This window comes from Lepidochelys olivacea, assembly GCF_965140295.1.
Source record: "Lepidochelys olivacea isolate rLepOli2 genome assembly, chromosome: 25".
NCBI lineage: Eukaryota > Metazoa > Chordata > Testudines > Cheloniidae > Lepidochelys > Lepidochelys olivacea.
Genome location: NC_140435.1, coordinates 10,027,754 through 10,047,344, shown reverse-complemented (window position 1 = coordinate 10,047,344; position 19,591 = coordinate 10,027,754). Strand labels below are relative to the sequence as shown.

Below are 19,591 nucleotides of genomic sequence, written 5' to 3'. Positions count from 1 at the left end.
TTGCTGATACGAGAGCCTGAGCTAGCCCCCCTTTACAGGGCTACCGCTAGATCCACCCGTAAAGGGGAGACCTAGAATGGCCAGAACAGACCCCAGAATTATTCCACTGAAAGGCACTTAGGTGCAGCCTTGCTACCCCAAGCATGGCCTGTTTTGGTTTCTATGAGATGCCCCAGTGCCCCCAGCATGGCCCCCGGAAAGGATACGAAGATGTAATCATCCATGAAGCGCTTTTTAAGATTTTCCACAATAGCGTCCTCGGAGATTTTGGAGAGAAGGACCATGTCATCCACTCCGCTTTGCTTGACATTGTGGCTCTGCCAGTGAAACAGCTCCTTGCTGCCCTGTGGAGAGATGGGGGAGAATTACTGCATACAGCAATGCAAAGGAAATGCTTTTGAGAAAGCAGTGTGGTCCAATGGCTAGGACTCGGGTCTGTGAGTCAGGACCGGTGTGTGTGTATGTGTGTGTCTGATCCTTTCGCAGCCACTGACTCACCATGTGACCTCTGTACCTCAGTTTCCCCATCAGGAACATGTGAATAATAATGTTCAGGCCCCTTTATAAGGTGCTTTCAGATCACAGGAGTTACATAAGAGCAAAGTGTCCCTATTATTTATGGTTCTAACTCATTTCCAAGATATTAAAAGCGAAAGTCTCTGCTAGTAAAACAGAGCACAGCTACAGCAAAGTCAAGGGAGCGGCGCCAATTTGCAAGAGCAGAGAATTTGCCCCTTAATTTAAATCAAGTACTGTTACCCCCACACCCCCACCCCCACCCCCACCCCGCCTGCGTGGTATCGCAGAGATTGGCCTGACATTTGGCACTAGGCCGTATCACGCAAGCAGCACTTGTTGGACACGTCGCCTTTGGGGCCTGCTGCTCAACATCATCCAAAAAGCTCAAAAGGCTCCTCTGGGGAAACGAACGAGGGTTGGGAGTGTGGGGGGAGAAAGAAAAAGCAGAGGCCTGCTTTGGGTGCAGGCTTTGCCATGTTCTGCAGAATCTGAAATCCCAGGCCGCCCCGATACCAGAGCCTCCTTCCCCTCCTGTGAATCACAAGCTGGAGAGGCCCAGTCTCACAAAGATGACGCCAAGGAGAACCGCCATGTTACCGCCGTCTGGTTTTGGCCCCCAGGCCACCTTGTTTTGGCCCCCAGAGCAGTCCAAAGTCAGGAGGAAGCAACTGCAGTGTACACTTTAGCTGGTGTTGCCACTTCTGAGGACAGTGGGATGAGCCCAAGCCCATCGAACTGGACAGCAGGCAGCGTGTACTGAGCGCCCTGACCGATTTCCTGGGACAATACCTCAAAAACCGGACAATCCTGGGAAAACCTGGCCAGGCGGCAGCCTTGGCTTTAGCCCACTTCCATCCTGCTGGGCTGCAAGCCGGAGGAGCTGCATACAAATCTCACCCCACTACGCTATCGAAAACTAAGCTCACAAACGAGAATGCTTCTCTGTATAGCGCCAATGCCCTGTGCTCTCCCACACCCCATATCGGCCTGTCTCCACCAGTTACCTCTTGACTCAAACATGGTGTAGCAGACCTCACCCCTCACCAGGGCACCCCAGGCAGCCAGCCACAGCGCAAAGGATGGGTCCTGCCTCCGTTTCCCCTGGTCACTGGGGCCGACTGAGTTATCCAGTCACCAGCCATCTCACCTATTTGGGAAAGGAAATATGTCCTCCTTCAAGTCCAGGGAAATGCCCACTCCTGGGCATAGTGTATAACTGCAAGCTTCAGCCGTTCTCTCAGAGTAAGACAATTCATCAACCCCAAACAGGGGCTTTATAGGGAGAGCCCTGATATTGGGGGCTCTGTCTTATACAGGTGCCTGTTACCCTCCCGCCACCCCCATCCTTGCTCTCTGGCCACCCTAACCCCAAAGCCTTCTCCAGCTGCGTTGCACCCAGTTCCTCCGTCATTCTTCCAGGCCCCATTCTCACGGCCCAAGAGTGAACAAACCCCGGCTCACAGTTTCCCACGCTCCTGTTCCACGGCTTCCACACCACTGGTCTTTTACCACACTTCTTGTGACTGTTCCCCTACAACCCTCGCCTCAGGGCTCCTCTGAGCAGGCTTCCCACAGAGTTCTACGCCCCTGGCCCCTCCGCCGGCAGACCCCCCTGGGGGGGTCACCCTTGTGCTAGCCGGTTCTTCCCCTTTACCCAGGGCCCCCCGCAGAACTCGTCCACCTAGTGGGGTTCCCCAGGTCTGTCACACCAGCTCCTCTTCCCTCCCAGAAGCTTCCAACTCCTGCTTGCCCAGGTCCCTGCCACTCTCTTCAAGGACCCACCCCCGCATTAGGGTGACCATATTTTCCCACAGGGCTGGCCCGAAGCACCCCCCGACCCATGCAGGCTGTCCAGAGCCCTCCCTGCCTCCCGCCCGCATGGGGCTCGCCCGAGGTCCTCCTCCCCCTGCCCCCGACGCGCAGGGCTGACCCAAGCCCCCCCAGCTTCCTGCCCACGCTGGGCCACTCCGAGGCCACCCTCTCCTCCTCTGCGTGTGAGGTGGTCTAAGCCCCCCCGCTGCCCGCCTGCGGCCACCCCAACCCTCCCCTCCAGTGCAGGGCTGGCATTGCCGCTTGCCCCCCCACATGTTCCTCCATACCCCGCTAGGGGTCGCACCCCACGGTTTTGGCGAAACTGTGTATTTGTTCAGTTTGCTTTTGCCAACTGGTGATCAGCTGGCAAGAGCAAATGGGACAAATGCTCAGTTTTGCCCACCCTCTGTCCTGTTTTAGGAAACCTGGCCTATGAGGAGAGGTGAACGAAAACTGGGTGTGTTGAATCCTGAAAAAAGAAAACCGAGAAGGGGACCTGATAACAGTCTTCAAATATGTTAAGGGCGAAAGAGGACAGCAATCAATTGTTCTCCACGGCCATGGAAGGTAGGACCAAAAGCAATGGGCTCCATCTGCAAGAAGGGGGTGAGTTAGGTTAGACAACAGGAGAAACTTTCTAACTTTAGGGGATTTAAGCTCTGGACCAGGCTCCCCAGGGAGGTTGTGGAATCCCCGTCATCAGAGGTTTTTAAGAACAGGTTGGACAAACCCCCCGTCAGGGATGGTCTAGGTTGGCTTGGCCCTGTCTCAGTGCAGGGGGCTGGACTAGACGACCTCCCGAGATTCCATCCAGCCCAACCGTTCAATAGTTTTATGACTTTCCCTGAACGGCTGCATGGCTCTTTATAGCAGCCAGGTGCCCTCTATCAGGCCCCTATGAGAGGCAGCCGACGAGTCGCAGGTGAACTGGACCTGTTCCATCTTAAAGGAACCAGTCTCCCTGTGACACTTGGGCCCAGATTCACGAAGGTTTTGAGCCCCCTAACTCCCACTGGTGCCACAGAATCATTTCCTCTCTGTGAGAGATGAGTAGGAATTGCTTGTTTCCATTTTTCAGTGTATCATGGAGGAAGTCTCCTGAGGTTGTCTATTTATCTTTGTACTCCCATGGCAGCTGGTTGGGAGGGAAGCTGCGGCCTGGGATTTAGGACTTTCCAGGCTATGCAAAGGGGATCAGAATGAACTGGGTTGTGCCAAGTTACTTTCCCTTGGTGGCTGCCATTTTGTGCTAAACTTTCATTTTAAAAAAAAGTATCTAATACTTAAGGCAGCAAAGAAAACCTTCCAGAGGGTGACCTGAGTGTAAACTAATGCAATGATGCCTACCTGAGTCTGCAGGCAGCCTGAAACAACAGCCCGGAGAGAGGTTGTCTTAATAGGGTGTTAACTCTGAAACTTACTAATGACAATTTAAATATCAACTTTGTTCATCACTTAGAACCTGGTCAAAGCAGACAAGAAAGAACTCAGGTTATTATGGTGTGATGGGCTGCCCAGTCCACTGTGAGTAGCATCTTGTTTTGGTGTCACAAAGTGGTTGTGCTTGGCATGAGGGAGGAGTTTGCTATGGGGGTGGAGCTGTAGAGAGTACAACCATTTATTTGTTTCAAGGCTGACCCCCGCTTTGGTCACTCCTCGCTGGTCTCTTCCTTTCCAGCCCAGTTCATTGCTCTAGCAAATTTCACTACGTTTCACTCAAAGCAGGAGCCGTTATCAGGCCCTGCCCATCCGGCAGTCCCTAGCTCAGTGAATCTTCTGCATGTGGCTGCTGCTGCTCCGGAATTTCCTTTTTTCACTTGACGTGCATCAGCCCCAGCTTTCACTTCTCCCGTCAGCCAGTTGTTTCTTCCGCTTCCCCTTTTTCTTCTCTTCCTCTTTTGCTTTGTTTTCCTCTCTCTCCTGGAGCCACAGAGCTGATTTTGGACTCCTGGTTTCAGACTGTGCCACATACTACTATAACTGTGGCCCAAGGATCCAGCCTGATTCCCACAGGAAATCAGAGCCGGTGTGTCCCAAACACCTGCTCCCTTTGTCCCCTCCTCTCTCACACGTACCACTCTTGTGCAGCCGGACCTCGCCAGAGCAGCTGGTTTCAGGCATTCTCTGATGAGGTCACATCCACTCGTGCGGATCAGCCCGTTTCCCATCCTTGTCATTCCTGTACCTTCTCCACTGTGTCACCTGCCTCGTGGGCCAGCAGATGCATCTCGGCTGGACGCAGCCAGGGACATGAAGCCTTTGGTATTTAGGAAACTCCAGCTGGTGTAGAAGGATGCAGCAACAAAGGCTCCTGGCAGCTCATCACACCTGTCCTCTGCTCTCTGCATCGGCTCCCCGCAGAATTCTTAATCAGGTTCAAGGTCTCAATGCTTATCTTCAAAGCACGTCACGGCTTGGGCCCAGGCAATCGGAAAGCGACTAAAGCTGCAGGATGAGGACTTGTAGTTGACAATGCGGGTACAATGCATCCCTCCAGCCCAGTGAAACTCTCGACAATAAGGGTACAACTGATTCGTGCAGCAGACAGAACTTTCTCGGGGGCTGGCCTGAGACTGTGGAATGAATGCCCCGAGAAACCGAGGCCCATCGCAAACTTCCCCACCTCCTGTTCCAAGTGCAAGGCGCCTTTCTTTGCCCTTGCCTTCTCCAGTGTAACGACATGGCACCGTGTAGATTTATAAACAACAGAACACTCCACTGCACATGCGTCTTGGGGAGAGGACAACCAACATGTGGTAGAAGCTGGTCAAAAGAACATAAGAACCGCCATTCTGGGTCAGACCAATGGTCCATCTAGCCCAGTGTCCTGTCTTCTGACAGTGGCCAAAGCCAGGTGCCCCAATCATCAAGTGATCCATCCCCTGTTGGCCATTCCCAGCTTCTGGCAAACAGAGGCTAGGGACACCATCCCTGCCCATCCTGGCTAATAGCCATTGATGGACCTATCCTCCAGGAATTTATCTAGTTCTTTTTTGAACCCTGTTTAATTGCTTAATACACGACTGGAAGGTGCTCAGGTGATGAGCACGGTGTAAGAACCTATCTAGAATAGACTAGGATAGCAAGATCCCCAGGGAACACTGGGGTTAGTCGTAGGCCACAGTATGTGACTTCATGGGCCAAGTTCAGCCCTGCTGTAACTGTACTGACATCAGTGGGGATGAGCGTGGCCCCCTCCTGTCCTGAGTCACATGAGGTTGGGGGTGGGGGAAGAGGGAGAAATGATACAGTCCCTAGGTGGAGACAGATGGAGGCCACCAAACTGTGCCTCCCCGGTGACCCGAGCCACATCACTTACTAGCCTCAGGACCTGCTGTGGGGCTGTAATACTAGCCGTGAAGCTGAGTCATGCAATGGGAAGCGTGACGGAAAAAAAAAAGCCGTTATTCCATATAAACCCAACTCCACCTCCCTCCGGGTCCCTGGGGCAAAAAACTCTTGCTAGACAGAACTGTTGCAGGATTGCGGCTTGTTAGCCGGGATTCTTAGCAGGAAGGACTCGGTGTAGGCAGGATTTTGAGAGACCCTTCAGAGAACTCAGCCTGTTCTTCCCTCTTTCTCTAGTTCCTCATTTGAGTTCCTTCCTCTGCCTCACTCCCCCATACACTCTTTCTTCCTAGTAAGAAGTTATGAAAGAAACCCAGTGAAGATGGCAGGTTTCAGAGTAACAGCCGTGTTAGTCTGTATTCACAAAAAGAAAAGGAGTACTAGTGGCACCTTAGAGACTAACCAATTTATTTGAGCATAAGCTTTCGTGAGCTACAGCTCACTTCATCGGATGCATACTGTGGAAAGTGTAGAAGATCTTTTTATACACACAAAGGATGAAAAAATACCTCCCCCCACCCCACTCTCCTGCTGGTAATAGCTTATCTAAAGTGACCACTCTCCTTACAATGTGTATGATAATCAAGGTGGGCCATTTCCAGCACAAATCCAGGGTTTAACAAGAATGTCTGGGGCGGGGGGGGGGGGGGGGAGGAAAAAACAAGGGGAAATAGGTTACCTTGCATAATGACTTAGCCACTCCCAGTCTCTATTCAAGCCTAAGTTAATTGTATCCCATTTGCAAATGAATTCCAATTCAGCAGTCTCTAGCTGGAGTCTGGATTTGAAGTTTCTCTGTTGTAATATCGCAACTTTCATGTCTGTAATCGCGTGACCAGAGAGATTGAAGTGTTCTCCGACTGGTTTATGAATGTTATAATTCTTGACATCTGATTTGTGTGCATTTATTCTTTTACGCAGAGACTGTCCAGTTTGACCAATCACCATCACAGGGCCTAATCACATCAGCCACACTATCAGAGGCTCGTTCACCTGCACATCTACCAATGTGATAGATGCCATCATGTGCCAGCAATGCCCCTCTGCCATGTACATTGGTCAAACTGGACAATCTCTGCGTAAAATAATAAATGGACACAAATCAGATGTCAAGAATTATAACATTCATAAACCAGTCGGAGAACACTTCAATCTCTCTGGTCACGCGATTACAGACATGAAAGTTGCGATATTACAACAGAAAAACTTCAAATCCAGACTCCAGCTAGAGACTGTTGAATTGGAATTAATTTGCAAATTGGATACAATTAACTTAGGCTTGAATAGAGACTGGGAGTGGCTAAGTCATTATGCAAGGTAACCTATTTCCCCTTGTTTTTTCCTACCCACCCCCCAGACATTTTTGTTAAACCCTGGATTTGTGCTGGAAATGGCCCACCTTGATTATCATACACATTGTAAAGAGAGTGGTCACTTTAGATAAGCTATTACCAACAGGAGAGTGGGTTTGTGTGTGTGGGGGAAAACCTGGATTTGTGCTGGAAATGGCCCAACTTGATTATCATACACATTGTAAGGAGAGTGATCACTTTAGATAAGCTATTACCAGCAGGAGAGTGGGGTGGGGGGAGGTATTTATTCATGCTTTGTGTGTATAAAAAGATCTTCTACACTTTCCACAGTATGCATCCCATGAAGTGAGCTATAGCTCACGAAAGCTTATGCTCAAATAAATTGGTTAGTCTCTAAGGTGCCACAAGTCCTCCTTTTCTTCTTCCAGTGAAGATGGGATCCTAGTTCAGATTAATCATGCTGTTTTCCTGTTATGCTATTATTAGCTGGACAGTTGTATGACTATTCATAGCATTTATAATTGTGCAAGCGAAGCAAGGGGTTAATCGAGCCTCATGCTTCAGGGCATGGTCAGCTGGTCCTGACAAAGGTCAGGAAGGGATTGTTCTTCCATGCACAGCAATTCGCAAAGGGCCAGATGCATTTTGGGGCTTTCTGGCCTTCCTCTCAGATCTCTGGGATTGGCCATTACCAGAGCCAGGATACTGGTCAGTCTAGGCAGGCGAGTGGTGTTATCTGGTGTGCGCATCCTGAGCTTGCTGCATTAAAGGATTACGGCAAATAGTTCAGTTTCCTGTATCACAAACAGGCTTTTGATCAATAATACACTCAATCCATTTCAGCCACACACTTGACACCATGGGACTCCAGACAGGTGGCTGGTTCTCACCCTTAGACATAGACAACTCACTGTTTCTTGACCAAGCTACCCTGCACATGCCTTCCTGCTCCCACATGCATAGGTGGCTCCCTGATGGAGTTAATGTGCCTCAGTAAACAGCCGCAATGGGACAATCCTGGTCCCGTTTAGTTCAATGAGAGGTTTGTCACTGGCTTTAGCGGGAGCAGGAATTGTCCCCATGACAGTACTTATACAGCACCTTCCGTTGGAAGAGCTCAAAGTCCTTTACAACTCCATGTGAGTTAGGCCTCACCATACCCTGTAAGGCAGGTCAGCCTCATCATCCCCTTTTGCGGGTGGGGGAACCGAGGCACAGGGAGGTCACACTGCAAGTCACGCACCCAAGGTCACACAGTGCATCAGTGGCAGAGTCTGGAATGTGTGATGTGCAGGCTGTGGTCCTGACCACTATCCGCACGCCCTCCCTGTCACATACTAACCCCTGCCAATGAAAACTGTGAACACAAGTTTGTGAATCTGACTCATTCTTCACAATAAAGCTACAGGGTGAAGGGAGGCCCCTCCGTGCTAGCTAGGCCTGCTGAGGGAACTCACATGCTCACGGCTGGAGGATAGCTAGCTTCTGACTGGACAGAAGGAAGTTCTGGTCTAGGGCTTAAATCATAGGGCTAGCTGCCAGGAGGCCCAGGCTCTATTCCCAGGCTCCGGCTCCCCCTTACTGGCAGCCTTAAGTAACCATCAGCCGAGAAGGGGGCAATAAGTGAGTTTGCTGTCACAACTGTTAGCCCCCAGTTCCCCTTTTCCTTCCGCAGTAGCATCTTGTGGCTGCAGCACAAACCTCAGGCCCAGCCTCTTGCAAAATCCCAGAACTCAAGAACTAGGGCTTGAAAATGTTGCCTGCAGCATTTCAGATGATGTCAGTGGAACAGTCACATACATGCAGCCCCCCACCCCCGGGAGGAGAGGGGTTAAGCCCTCACTGCCAGGGGGCAGAAAATGCCCGACCAGGGTCCTTTTCCTCTACGTTCTCAACAGCAGGGGCCTTTCAGATACCCTGGACGTGACTCAGGGACCAAGTTCTTTGGGGGCAGGGACTGTCTTTTAGTTCAGCGTACAGCGCCTAGCGCCACAAGCTCCTGGTCCATGGCTGGAGTGCCGAGACACGACTGCAATACAAACACGTAAGTAATGACAATTGTGATCATCACTCTAATCAGAAAAGGTTCCACCTTCTGTAAGGCTCCCAGGGGCTGGATTGGCCTCCCACTGGTAGTTTTAATTACTAGGGCCCCGATCCTCAGCTGATTTTTGTGGAAGTTAGGAACCTAAGTACCTTTGAGGACCCGAGTCGAGGACCCTTGGCTTGGAGCCAGGGGGGTCCGATTTGACATTCCAATGATTGGGAGAGGTTGTGTTTCACGCCCACCTTGCACTGGTGCAAATGACAACACAAGGTACCAGGCGATGGAATTTAGCACTTAGTTTGTCTCCCTGGCTTCTTAATTTCTCTCTCTTCTGCTGTTATTTCTCTTTGAAACCGCCTCATTTAACTGGGAGACAGTTTGTACGTTTAGTGTCATCCCAGCCCAACGGCAAGTGCCTTCCTGCATTCACCCAGCCCAATGAGTCTAGATCAGATTTACAGATTTTGTAAGGCCAGAAGAGACCATTAGATCATCTACTCTGACCACCTGTATAACACAGGCCATTCCATTTCACCCAGTTACCCCTGCACTGAGCCCAGTAACATGTGTTTGACTAATACACCTCTTCCAGCAAAGCAGCCAGTCTGGATCTGAAGAGATGGCGAATCCACTACTTCCCTTGGGAGCGTGCCCCGTTGATTAATCACCCTCACTTATTTCTCTGCCTTATTTCTCATGTGAGTTTGTCTGGCTTTCACGCCCGACTATTTCTCCCACACCCTCGTGGAGGAGCTGGCTTTAGGTGTGAGTCTAGTGGCTGCTACTCATCTGTTAGCTGCGATGAGTGAACACTAATAACGAAACCTAGGGCCTGATGCCCCATTACGCGGCACCTTGTGCAGCCAGCCATTCACGACAGGATGCAGAGGGTGTAAAATACTGCTAAATTGATGCCGTCAGTGATGATACGATACGCAGGGCAGCGGGGATTCTAGACCCACTTGTTTGTGCCCTAGTCTGACACGCGATGCTTCATCACTGGCTGTCACCGGCGCTTACATTTGCTAACTGCCTCTCCCCCCACTCTCCCCGACAGCTCAGAGTTTTTGCACAGATAAAGATCTGACACAACTTCACCAGCGATCTTGAACACCCTCTCAGCCTTGTTTCAAAGTGCAATTCCAGTCGGGAAAGCAAGAAGGAAAAACAAAGACAGCACAAAGCGGGGCAAAGCATCACTTCCAAAAGGGGGGCAAACTTAATACCCCCTGAACTATCCAAAAGACTGAGAGAAGGATAGTGCATTACCAGCCAGGAAAATCAAAACCAATCCAAATGACTAGAGCAAACAGGAACGGGGTGTCCAACTGCCCCGGCACAAAACCCCACCTAGGACCTGAGAACCCAGGTGTGTTTGATCTGCCACTTACGGGAGTACGAGTGACAGGAAGGATGAGTAACCTTGAGGTCAGAGCACAGAGGGGGCTGTCAAATGCCCAGTTCCCAGCTCTGCTATCAACTTCTTGTACGGTCTTCGGCTAGTCACGGAACAACGTCGTGCCTCAGTTTCCTCATTTGCAAAAGGGGGCTGATACGCCTGACTCGCCTCGCCAGGGCAGGGGTGGGAGAGCTATGTGAAGTGCCTTGAGATGCTCAGAGAGGAGCGGGGAGCATCGGAGCTTGCGGGGCAGCCAGCTAATGCGGAGGGGGGTGGGGGGTGGCAAAGCCTCTAGCTCGCTCCCCCGGCTCTGCAGGACCAGGAGAAGGGAAGGATGGAAGACACAGAGGGAGTATGTATCTTGGGGGAGGAGTCCTGCTTGTATCCGCAACCACACTCTGAAAAGGTGCACCGTGCTGCTGCTTCTCTTGTTCGGGGTGTTTTTTTTTTAATCACACCTCTCGGCATGACTGAGAGCCATCCTCACGCTGTCTGTATTTAACCCAGGGGCAGATTCAGCTCTGCACCGACACTGGGACAGAGGCAGCTGGCATCTCACCTATTCAGGATCTCCTGGCACAGGCTAGGGCAGCCTCAGAATGACTTTCAATTGAGACCAGCCAGGCTGGTGGGGTGCATAGGGGTCGTTTAAAACCAGACAAGCCAAAGGCCTGACTGTAGGGGCAAGTCTCACACTGCTCCCCACCCAGGGGACCTTTCCTGGTGCGTGGATATTGTGGGGATGGGGTCTTTGGAATCCCCTCGAGAGACAGGGCCTGCCCCTGCCTCAGTATCGGCCGCGCTTTCCCCTCTGTGTTCACACTCGCTGCTGTGTCCCGTCCTGGGGAGGCAGAATGGGATTGTCCAAGCTGGAATTTTGCCTACAAATTTGACTCCTCCAAAACGTGTCATGGGCTCCTTGATGGTCAAAGCCTTGAGAGATGGTCTTGTGGCTACAGGACAGGCCTAGGGATCAGAAAACGTGGGTCCCCCAAGGTCTTATAGACTGTGATCCAATCAGCCCTTTACTTTCACTTTGTTAAGCTGAATAGCTTGAGCTCCTTGCATCTGTCACTATAAGGCATGTGTCTAATCCTTTAATCATTCTCTCTGCTCTTCTCTGACCCCTCTCCAATTTCTCAGCAGCCTTCTTGAATTGTGGGCACCAGAACTGGATGGACTGTTCCAGCAACGGTCGCACCAGTGCCAAATACAGAGGTAAAATAACCTCCTGCCTACCACTCCAGGCTCCCCTGTTTATGCAGCCAAGGATTGCATTAGCCCTTCCGGCCACAGCACCACATCGCGTCATAAGAACATAAGAAGGGCCACACTGAGTCAGACCAATGGCCCATCCAGCCCAGTATCCTGTCTACTGACAGTGGCCAATGCCAGGCGCCCCAAAGGGAGTGAACCTAACAGGTAATGATCAAGTGATCTCTCTCCTGCCATCCATCTCCACCCTCTGACAAACAGAGGCTAGGGACACCCTTCCTTACCCATCCTGGCTAATAGCCATTAATGGACTTAACCTCCATGAATTTATCCGGTTATCTGTCTCGCTGGTTCTCTCTCCTACGCCCCCACGTCTTTTTCGGAGTCAGGACGTTAGGCGTTCCCTGCTTTGGCCTTCCCATCTGTATCTCTGGAGGGCAACACTGAGCTCCCTCTCGGTCATGTTGTGATGCCCAACAGCTGGCCAAAGAGTTACAGCTTTCTGTAGCTCCCAGAGATGGCACCTCCTGACACCAGGTTTGACAGCAGCGGAGAGGTCCCCCATTGCAACACCGACACAGCTCACACCTGCCTAGCTGGCAGAGCACGAGCTGGGCTGTGGTCTCTGCCTTGCTCTCTTCGTGCGTGGAGATGACGGGGCCGCTGAAAAGCCGAAGCAGCAGGAACTCTTCTGAGAAGCAGGGCCAGCACGTCAGGGTCCCTCCAGCCCCCTGGGTAGCTCACAGGCCCCGGTGGGCAGGGCCAGGGAAATCAAAAGCACCACGCTGCCTGAACCCCTCCATCACCATCAGTCCCTCACCCCCAGTGCAAACAGCCCCCGACAGCCAGGCCCTACCCTGGGCAGCTGCGGGTGAGAATCCAGCTGAACAACAGCCACAGATAAGGAACAAGCCAGCGTGCGGCCAGTAAGCAGAACATCCCCCCTGCTGTCAGCATCCAGCCCGCTGGGCTCCCCAGCGCCCCCCACTTCCCTGGCCCTCCCCTGCAGACCTGGATGACGCAGGGATGTTAATTCTCATTCATCCCCAGCCCCACAGGGGCTCACCTGGCAGCCCCAGGGTGTTACTGGGGAGGGAGCAATGACTCCAGTAGGTGCAGGGGCAGGGCGCAGTGACATGCGGTGAGTGCAGAGCAGGGCCAGGTGCAGTGACCCCAGTGGGTGCAGGGATGCCCAACAGTGGCAGAGCAGGGGGCAGTGCCCTGGCCTTTGCAGCATGGCTCTGATCTGCTCTACTTACCATGGTGTCCCTGCAGCCTGGGGGTCCTGCTCTTCCTGCTGCAGCCCCGAGACGGGGTGGGATCGGGTCCTCGGGGAGGGGCTGCTCTGGGCTCCTGTCACTGGGGATCAGGGAACATGGTGACTCCCTGACACTGACTCTCCTCACTTTGCTTTTCTGCAGCAACTGACAAAAGTGCAACTAAAATGAGGACTGATTTCCTTTGTCACCCCTCCCCCCCCCCGCTTCCTCATTTGAAGCTGAGTGGTGAAGGGGAGGGGGGGAGCAAGTGCTGTCCACCTGTGAGAGCTGGCACTGGGCACGGGGAAGCACCCACTGGGCACCCATGCCTGGGGTGTGGAGCAGGAATAGCGCCCCGAGGAATAGCGCTCTCGAACAGCCTGGCATTTGGGCAGCAGCTAGCTGCCTGGGGAAGCATATGGCTCTGGAGGGGCTCTGAGCAGTGCCTGCTGGAAGTTGAGATTACAAAACAATTTCCATTCTAAGCAGCTGTTTTCCGACTCCCATGGATTCTGGGCCGAAATGAGCCTCCGGGCTCAAGCGGATTATGGTTTAATTTATCTACTGTTTTGCTTGTGCAAAGTTTGAGCAAAATCTCCTGGATCAGTTTTGACTGGCTGAGCCCCACCCCACTCTTGCCCTCCCCTTCCTGTCTGCAGAACCGATGGCTGCTCTGGGTGTGGGCTGCAGAGATAACTCCAAGCCGGCTGCGCTCTGACACCCGCCTGCCCAGAGCCCTCGGCAAGGAGCATGGCTTGCGGCTGGGACCATGCTTGATAAAATGGCCCGGCTAAAACGGGAACAAATCCATGGCTGCCTAGCACTTCCCAAGCATTGCCATGTGTCACGCTGCAGCCGAGCAGGGGCCGAACTCACATCCCCCCTGTGGCAAAAGCACAGGCCCCTGCCTCATCTGCTAAAGGTGAATCTCCTTTAAGCAGTACGGGGCCTATGCTACACAGCTGAATCTTTCTAATCCATCTGCTCAAGGACAGTGGTCCAGGTAAGTGCACACACACACTAGCCAGTTCATTGCAGGAATACACCACAGGCACCGGAGCCGGGATCCCAGCTTTCGGCCGAGCCCCCTGATGTTTAGGGCTGCTCTTGTCCTGGGTGCGAGGCTCAGGGCCATCGCTAATAAAGCCACAGCCCTTCTGAGCACGCTCAGTCAGGAGCCGCTAATGTACTTGTGAAAACAGCCCCTAGTGAAGCCCTGCCCATTTGTGACATCACAACCGACTGTCTCCGCCCAGCCCCAATCGGTGGCAATGGAGACAATGGGCCAGGAGACAATGGGCCAATGGGCAATGAGACAATGGGCTTTGGAGACAATGGGCCAGGTTTTCGTCAGCGCCCAGCCAGTGAGCTCCCTGGGGCTCCTCCCTCTGCAAAGGGGCCGCTCCCTGCATGGGCAGCACGTTACCGACGGCGCCGCTGGCTGGGCCAGGGCCGCCCCCTGATTCAAATGCAGACAGACAGTGGGGGAAATCACCTGCTAACTAACCAGGAAGTCATGGCATGGCTCCAGCCCATAATACTCTGGTGACCACTTTACTGCATCCCTCTTAATGTACAGCCCGGATATAGCCTTATAAATAACCAGGGGCTCTTCTCTCACACACAGCGGAGCGCCTCTCTGTGGCAGTGGGGAGCAGTGGTCCAATTCCCCCAGGCTCCTGGTCCACCAGTTCTGTAGATACCCCCGTCTCGGGCATTCCCAGCAAAACTGCATCTGTTCCTGGCCTTGGCTCCTCCAGGTGGTTGCCACCCAAGGACGGAGGTGCCTGCACGTCATTCTGCTCCCAAGGGCTTACCATCCAACCATCGCTTCACTGGACTTGAAAAAACAAGGGGCCAATTTGCTCGAGGATGGTACCTGGAATTGACGCTGGCTGGAGTGTATTGAAACGTTGGGTACAGCCCATCCCATGTCATAGAATCATAGAACATCAGGGTTGGAAGGGACCTCAGGAGGTCATCTAGTCCAACCCCCTGCTCAAAGCAGGACCAATCCCCAATTTTTGCCCTAGATCCCTAAATGGCCCCCTCAAGGATTGAACTCACAACCCTGGGTTTAGCAGGCCAATGCTCCAACCACTGAGCTATCCCTCCACACTTGGGGCCAGCTCTTTGTCTTTAGTGTAATAGGCATGGGGTTGTTTTCGGAAAGCTTGTTGCCTTAGCACTTCCCCCTCCAGGCTAGGATGGATTAGATCCACATGAGCTCTTATCTTCCTGCCCATCGATAGCCAGGTGGGCTCGCACCCAGCGCAGTCAGAGCACTGGTTCTGTATTTCCAGAGAAATCGAGCTAGCTTCATTCCCGAGCTGCCATTAATCATCTTTTCATCCCCTCTTTAAAATCCTCTCAGCAATCTCTGTGAGGCCATTGCAGGCTGAATGAGATGTGGAAGTTTGCATAGGTTTAATCCCATGTTTGTTCAGAAAGTCTTTGAATTCCATGCTTGTAAAAGCTGGTCCGCTGTCTGTGCCGAGGACTCCCTGGTAGCCCGTGTGAGGTTTAAGGCTGTTAGAGCCGTTCCCAGGTAGCAGTGCAGGTCGTTGAGCTCATCCCATACTCATGGGGCAGTTTGATGCCTGGCATCAGGGAGGGACAAGGGAAAAGCGTCAAATCATTGCAGGTCTCCTGGGCCTTGGGCCATTGGCACACGCTGTTTGCTGCCGTCTACAAGAGTCTGCAAACTTCTGCTTTCAAGGTGGGACCTGCAAAGCGTGTGCATGTACGTGCCCACGTGTATGTGTGTGGCATGTATGTGATGTGTGCACACACGTGTGTTTGTGAGCAAGCACAAGTGTGTGTGTGTGTGTGTCCATACGCATGCATGTGTGTGCATTTTCTAGCCAGTGCCGATCTGACCCCCGAGCAGTAGTGTTTGACGGCCGTTACCGTCGCACAGCTCTGGGCAGCCTGTGCAAAGTGTGGGTGAATTCGCTGCAGTTCCTAGGGGAGCCCCACACTTGTCCCCCCTCGTCGGCAGCCTCGTGAGAGAGGCCCCAGCACTGGGCTGCGGAGTCGGGCCTCCCCTCTCGCATCCAGAGACGCTCACTCCCAGGGCGGGCCGGCCAACTGGCTGAGTCAAAGGGGAGTGAAGCAGGGCTGGGGCTGGGGATAAACAGGGCAGTTCGGGGCTTGCGAGCCTTTATTTGACTCCACATTCTTGTAAAACCCCAAAAGGCTGCTGCTGATCTCGCTGGCAAAGTCAGCGAGGAAAGGACTGGCAGATAACGACCAGCTTTGCTGCTCCCGCTGGTGGAGGACGCTGATGGGTCGTGCCTGGGGAGAGGCTTGTCCTGTCCTGCGGAGCTGTCCTCTCTGCAGCGCCTGAGCGATTCCGCTCATCGGCCCAGCGAACAAGACTGGCCTTTTTCTCAACCCGTAGGGGAGAAGGGGCTGGACAGGGCTGGGCTTCTGGGGCATCGGTTAGCTGTGCCTTGCGCTGCTGCATGTCTCATTGCGCCGATGGCGGCGCATTAAAGGGTTATGTCACTCGGGTCAGTTCGGCGGATGTCTATGATGGAGGGGCGCGTGTGAAACCAAATGCCAGCGAAAAAGCTGGTAGGCAACTGACACGCCTAAGCCAGCCTGGGAGCTGCATGCCAGCTAACCTTGTCTGTGCAGAAACAAAGGGAAATGATCAACGAAGAACCACTGACAATCACAGGAAACGGACGCCATTGAGGTACACCCACGGGTGGAGCACTATGAATAGCCAGGCAGAGATGGTCTTTAGAAACGCCTACTGTGTCTAGTCTCAAACCCCAGGGCGATGATCAGAGGCACCGGTCACAGCGTAACCAACAAAGGGCTACGTTCCCGCTCAGCCCCCATGGGCGTTAGCAGGGATTGAAACTTGGCCCATCACCACTACGGGTGCAGGCCGCAGAGTCTCGAGCCAAACGAGAGCTCCTGTAACTGGGCTACAGTCGTAGCCTCGTGCAGCTGGATGCTCAGGAAACGATACCGTTGCCTGTATTTGCAGCAGGCGTCCAATCTGACCCAGGAGGAATTAATGATCTCCGGGCAGGTAAATAGACAGGCAAAAAACGTCCCAGTTGTTTTGTTGGTTTGCTGGAGTTTTGCTCATTTACCAGGCTCAAGTCCCGCAGCGGCTCAAGTCCCTCAAGCCCCTTGTCGTTCAAATGCGCTGTTGTCAGAAACGTTCAAACTCGGCTGCCTGGAGCGAGACCCCTCCAGCTGAACGTAGCCACCCACATGTAGAGGCAGCCTGATTTGCAGAGGCACCGAATGCGCACAAACCCGCTGGAGCGGGGGGTGGCAATCAGCAAATCAGACTGCTTATTTCAGCCTGGGCTTTGAAAGGCTCTTTAAGGAAATTAGGCAGTGGGGGAAGGGCACCTATGGATTTAGGGGTCCAATTGTGGGCCCTCAGGGTTGAACATTTTGGCTTGTGTTTGCCCCTTTTCACGGCTTGGGGCCATCACTCACAAGGGATAACTAGTAGCATTTGGCAAAGAAAAGAAACACCCGTGGAAGGAGCTGGATTGTACGTGCGATCGCTTGGAAAGCCACATGCACTGCTGCGGTCCTTGCTCAGCAGGTGCAAAGAGTAGCTAAGAAGCGTAAGGGCTTATCTCAGAAGGATCTTACATCTCTGCAAGTGAAGGGGTGACTCTGTGATACGCCCTCCCAGGGCAGGGAGGGGCCCAGAATAAACAAGCAGCCAGGGTTAACGGATCTACCAAGCTCTGAACACTACAGCAAGACCCACATAACTAGGGCGCTGTTCTTCTGTGTCTCTGCAGTGTGATGCTGGTGATCTGGGACAGGTCACCCTCCTGCTATTGATTGCTCCACACACAGGACCATATTATGGAATAAGTCTCTTAAATTCCGCCTGCCCACTGACAAATCCCTGCCCATTCGTAAGAACAGAGTTATAATGCCAGCCTCTAAATGGTAGTGAACCCACCACACCTGCAATTCTTTAGCATGCAACCAGGACTGCAGGGCCTGTCTATGCTGGGGATATCTGCATCCCTGCAATTGTACACCGTAGCGGCAACCCAGAGTAAGCCATACAGGGTCAGCCCCATAGTGCATCAGTGCAGGATGTCTGCACTAGGGGGTGGGAGGAAGGGATGTTGCAGAGATGGGATAAAACCCATAAAATCCAAGAAGCCATAAATCTGGCCAGTGGGGAAGCTGGAACAAGAGGTGATCAAATGAACTAAAGTCCTCAGCTCCACCACTGTGTTAAGGCTCATTTAGTGTCTCAGGCTTTGCTGTTAGATTTGAAAACATTATAAACCAGCACTAAGAAACTCAGCCTCCTGTTGGGCAATCTGGCCATGGCAAGTGATGGTTTGATTTTTGTTTCTCTCATATGGAATAAGAAGAAAGCAGGATTTCCTGCCCCGAAACTATTTCAGACTTGGAGGAGTGTTGTGCATGGTTGCGGAAGGACATCTAGTGGCTGATAACTGCACGGCACCCCAGGTTCCTACAGGCCGGTTTCCTTCCCTGAGATGATCATCTGGCTACGTCTGGAGGACAGAAGTCGGACAACGGTGACAGCTATTGAATCACCCAGGCCAATTCCTGAAGCAGTTCAGGTTTGATCCTCGCTGCAGCTGGGCAGAGGCAACTAGTGTTGCCAGCGCTGGGGATATTTGGGGGTTTTCTTAAAGCTCCAGCTCCTGGAATCAGGCTAGTTTGCCAGAATCCCCACGATCATTTCAAAAGAAAAGGTTCCAGCCATCATGGCAACAGAGATGGAAAACGTGAGGCGAGTGCACCTGAGAGGCTCAGAAATGAGAATGCAAATTAAAAGCCCCCCCTTTACTAATTAAAAGAATCTTGTGATTTGGGGGGTCTGATTCCTCATTTTTGAACCCATGGAGTTGGCCACATAATGTCTTTGGGAGCCTCAGGATGCTGAGCTAAGCTGGCCACTTTCTCATATACTCAGTGTCTTTCCTTTGGCTTCTTGCTCCTGCCTGATCGCAAGACTGGCTGCATTCATCCCTTCTCCTCATTCCAGCCAGGCAGGACCCAGGTAAAACACTCCCCACCTGCCACTCACCGTGATGTCCTGGTCCATCCTTCAGGGTCATGGCGTGTGTGCACGGTGCAGAGATAGGCGTCGTCTGCTCCAGAGATGGGTGGGAAGCTCCTATGGGCTGAAGCCATGAGACAAACCTGCAGGGAGTAGCCGGCTGGGATCCAATGACAAGGCAGGAGGGGAAGGGAAGAGCGGGCAAGTCACCTGGCAGAAAGGAGGCAGCAAAGCAGGTGCAAATTCAATGTGTCCTGCCCCCAAGCTTAGCAATCATCCACCCTCCTCTGTGCCTCTAGGGATCCAGAGCTCGCCTTGTCCCGGGCCGCTCCAGAGACCCTGGGGAGGAATTTCTCCAGTCCACTTCCCCACCTTGACAGTAAACACTTTTAGATCCTCTCTTGCCTGGGAGTTATGGGGGAACCCCCGCAATGCCGATTGGGTCAGGGGAGGACAGGGATGGCAAAGGTGCGCAGTCCTGTGTCAATCCAAAACACGTCCTGCTCCCCAGGGTGGAGGAGGATGGGGGTGGGGGGGAGTCCGCAGGGTGGGTGAGGGTGGCCTGGAACGGGCCACTGGGCAGATGGGAGGCAGCTGAGCACCCAGCACAGGGCTCCAGGCCATCGAGGCAGGTGCAGG

The 19,591-nt window shown here is 52.9% G+C and overlaps 1 protein-coding gene across 1 annotated transcript in view; it reads right to left on the bottom strand.

Annotated features, from left to right (window-relative positions):
• Positions 1 to 13,044, bottom strand: part of MYO1F (myosin IF) — a 46,379-nt gene extending 33,335 nt beyond the window's left edge. The window contains exons 1-2 of the mRNA XM_084614307.1: positions 12,913 to 13,044; positions 207 to 344 (exon numbers count right to left, since the gene is read on the bottom strand). Of these exons, the coding sequence (XP_084470433.1) occupies positions 207 to 344; positions 12,913 to 12,915 (141 nt within the window). The 5' untranslated portion in view covers positions 12,916 to 13,044. The remainder of the gene's footprint in view (positions 1 to 206; positions 345 to 12,912) is intronic.
• Positions 13,045 to 19,591: the final 6,547 nt, after the last annotated feature.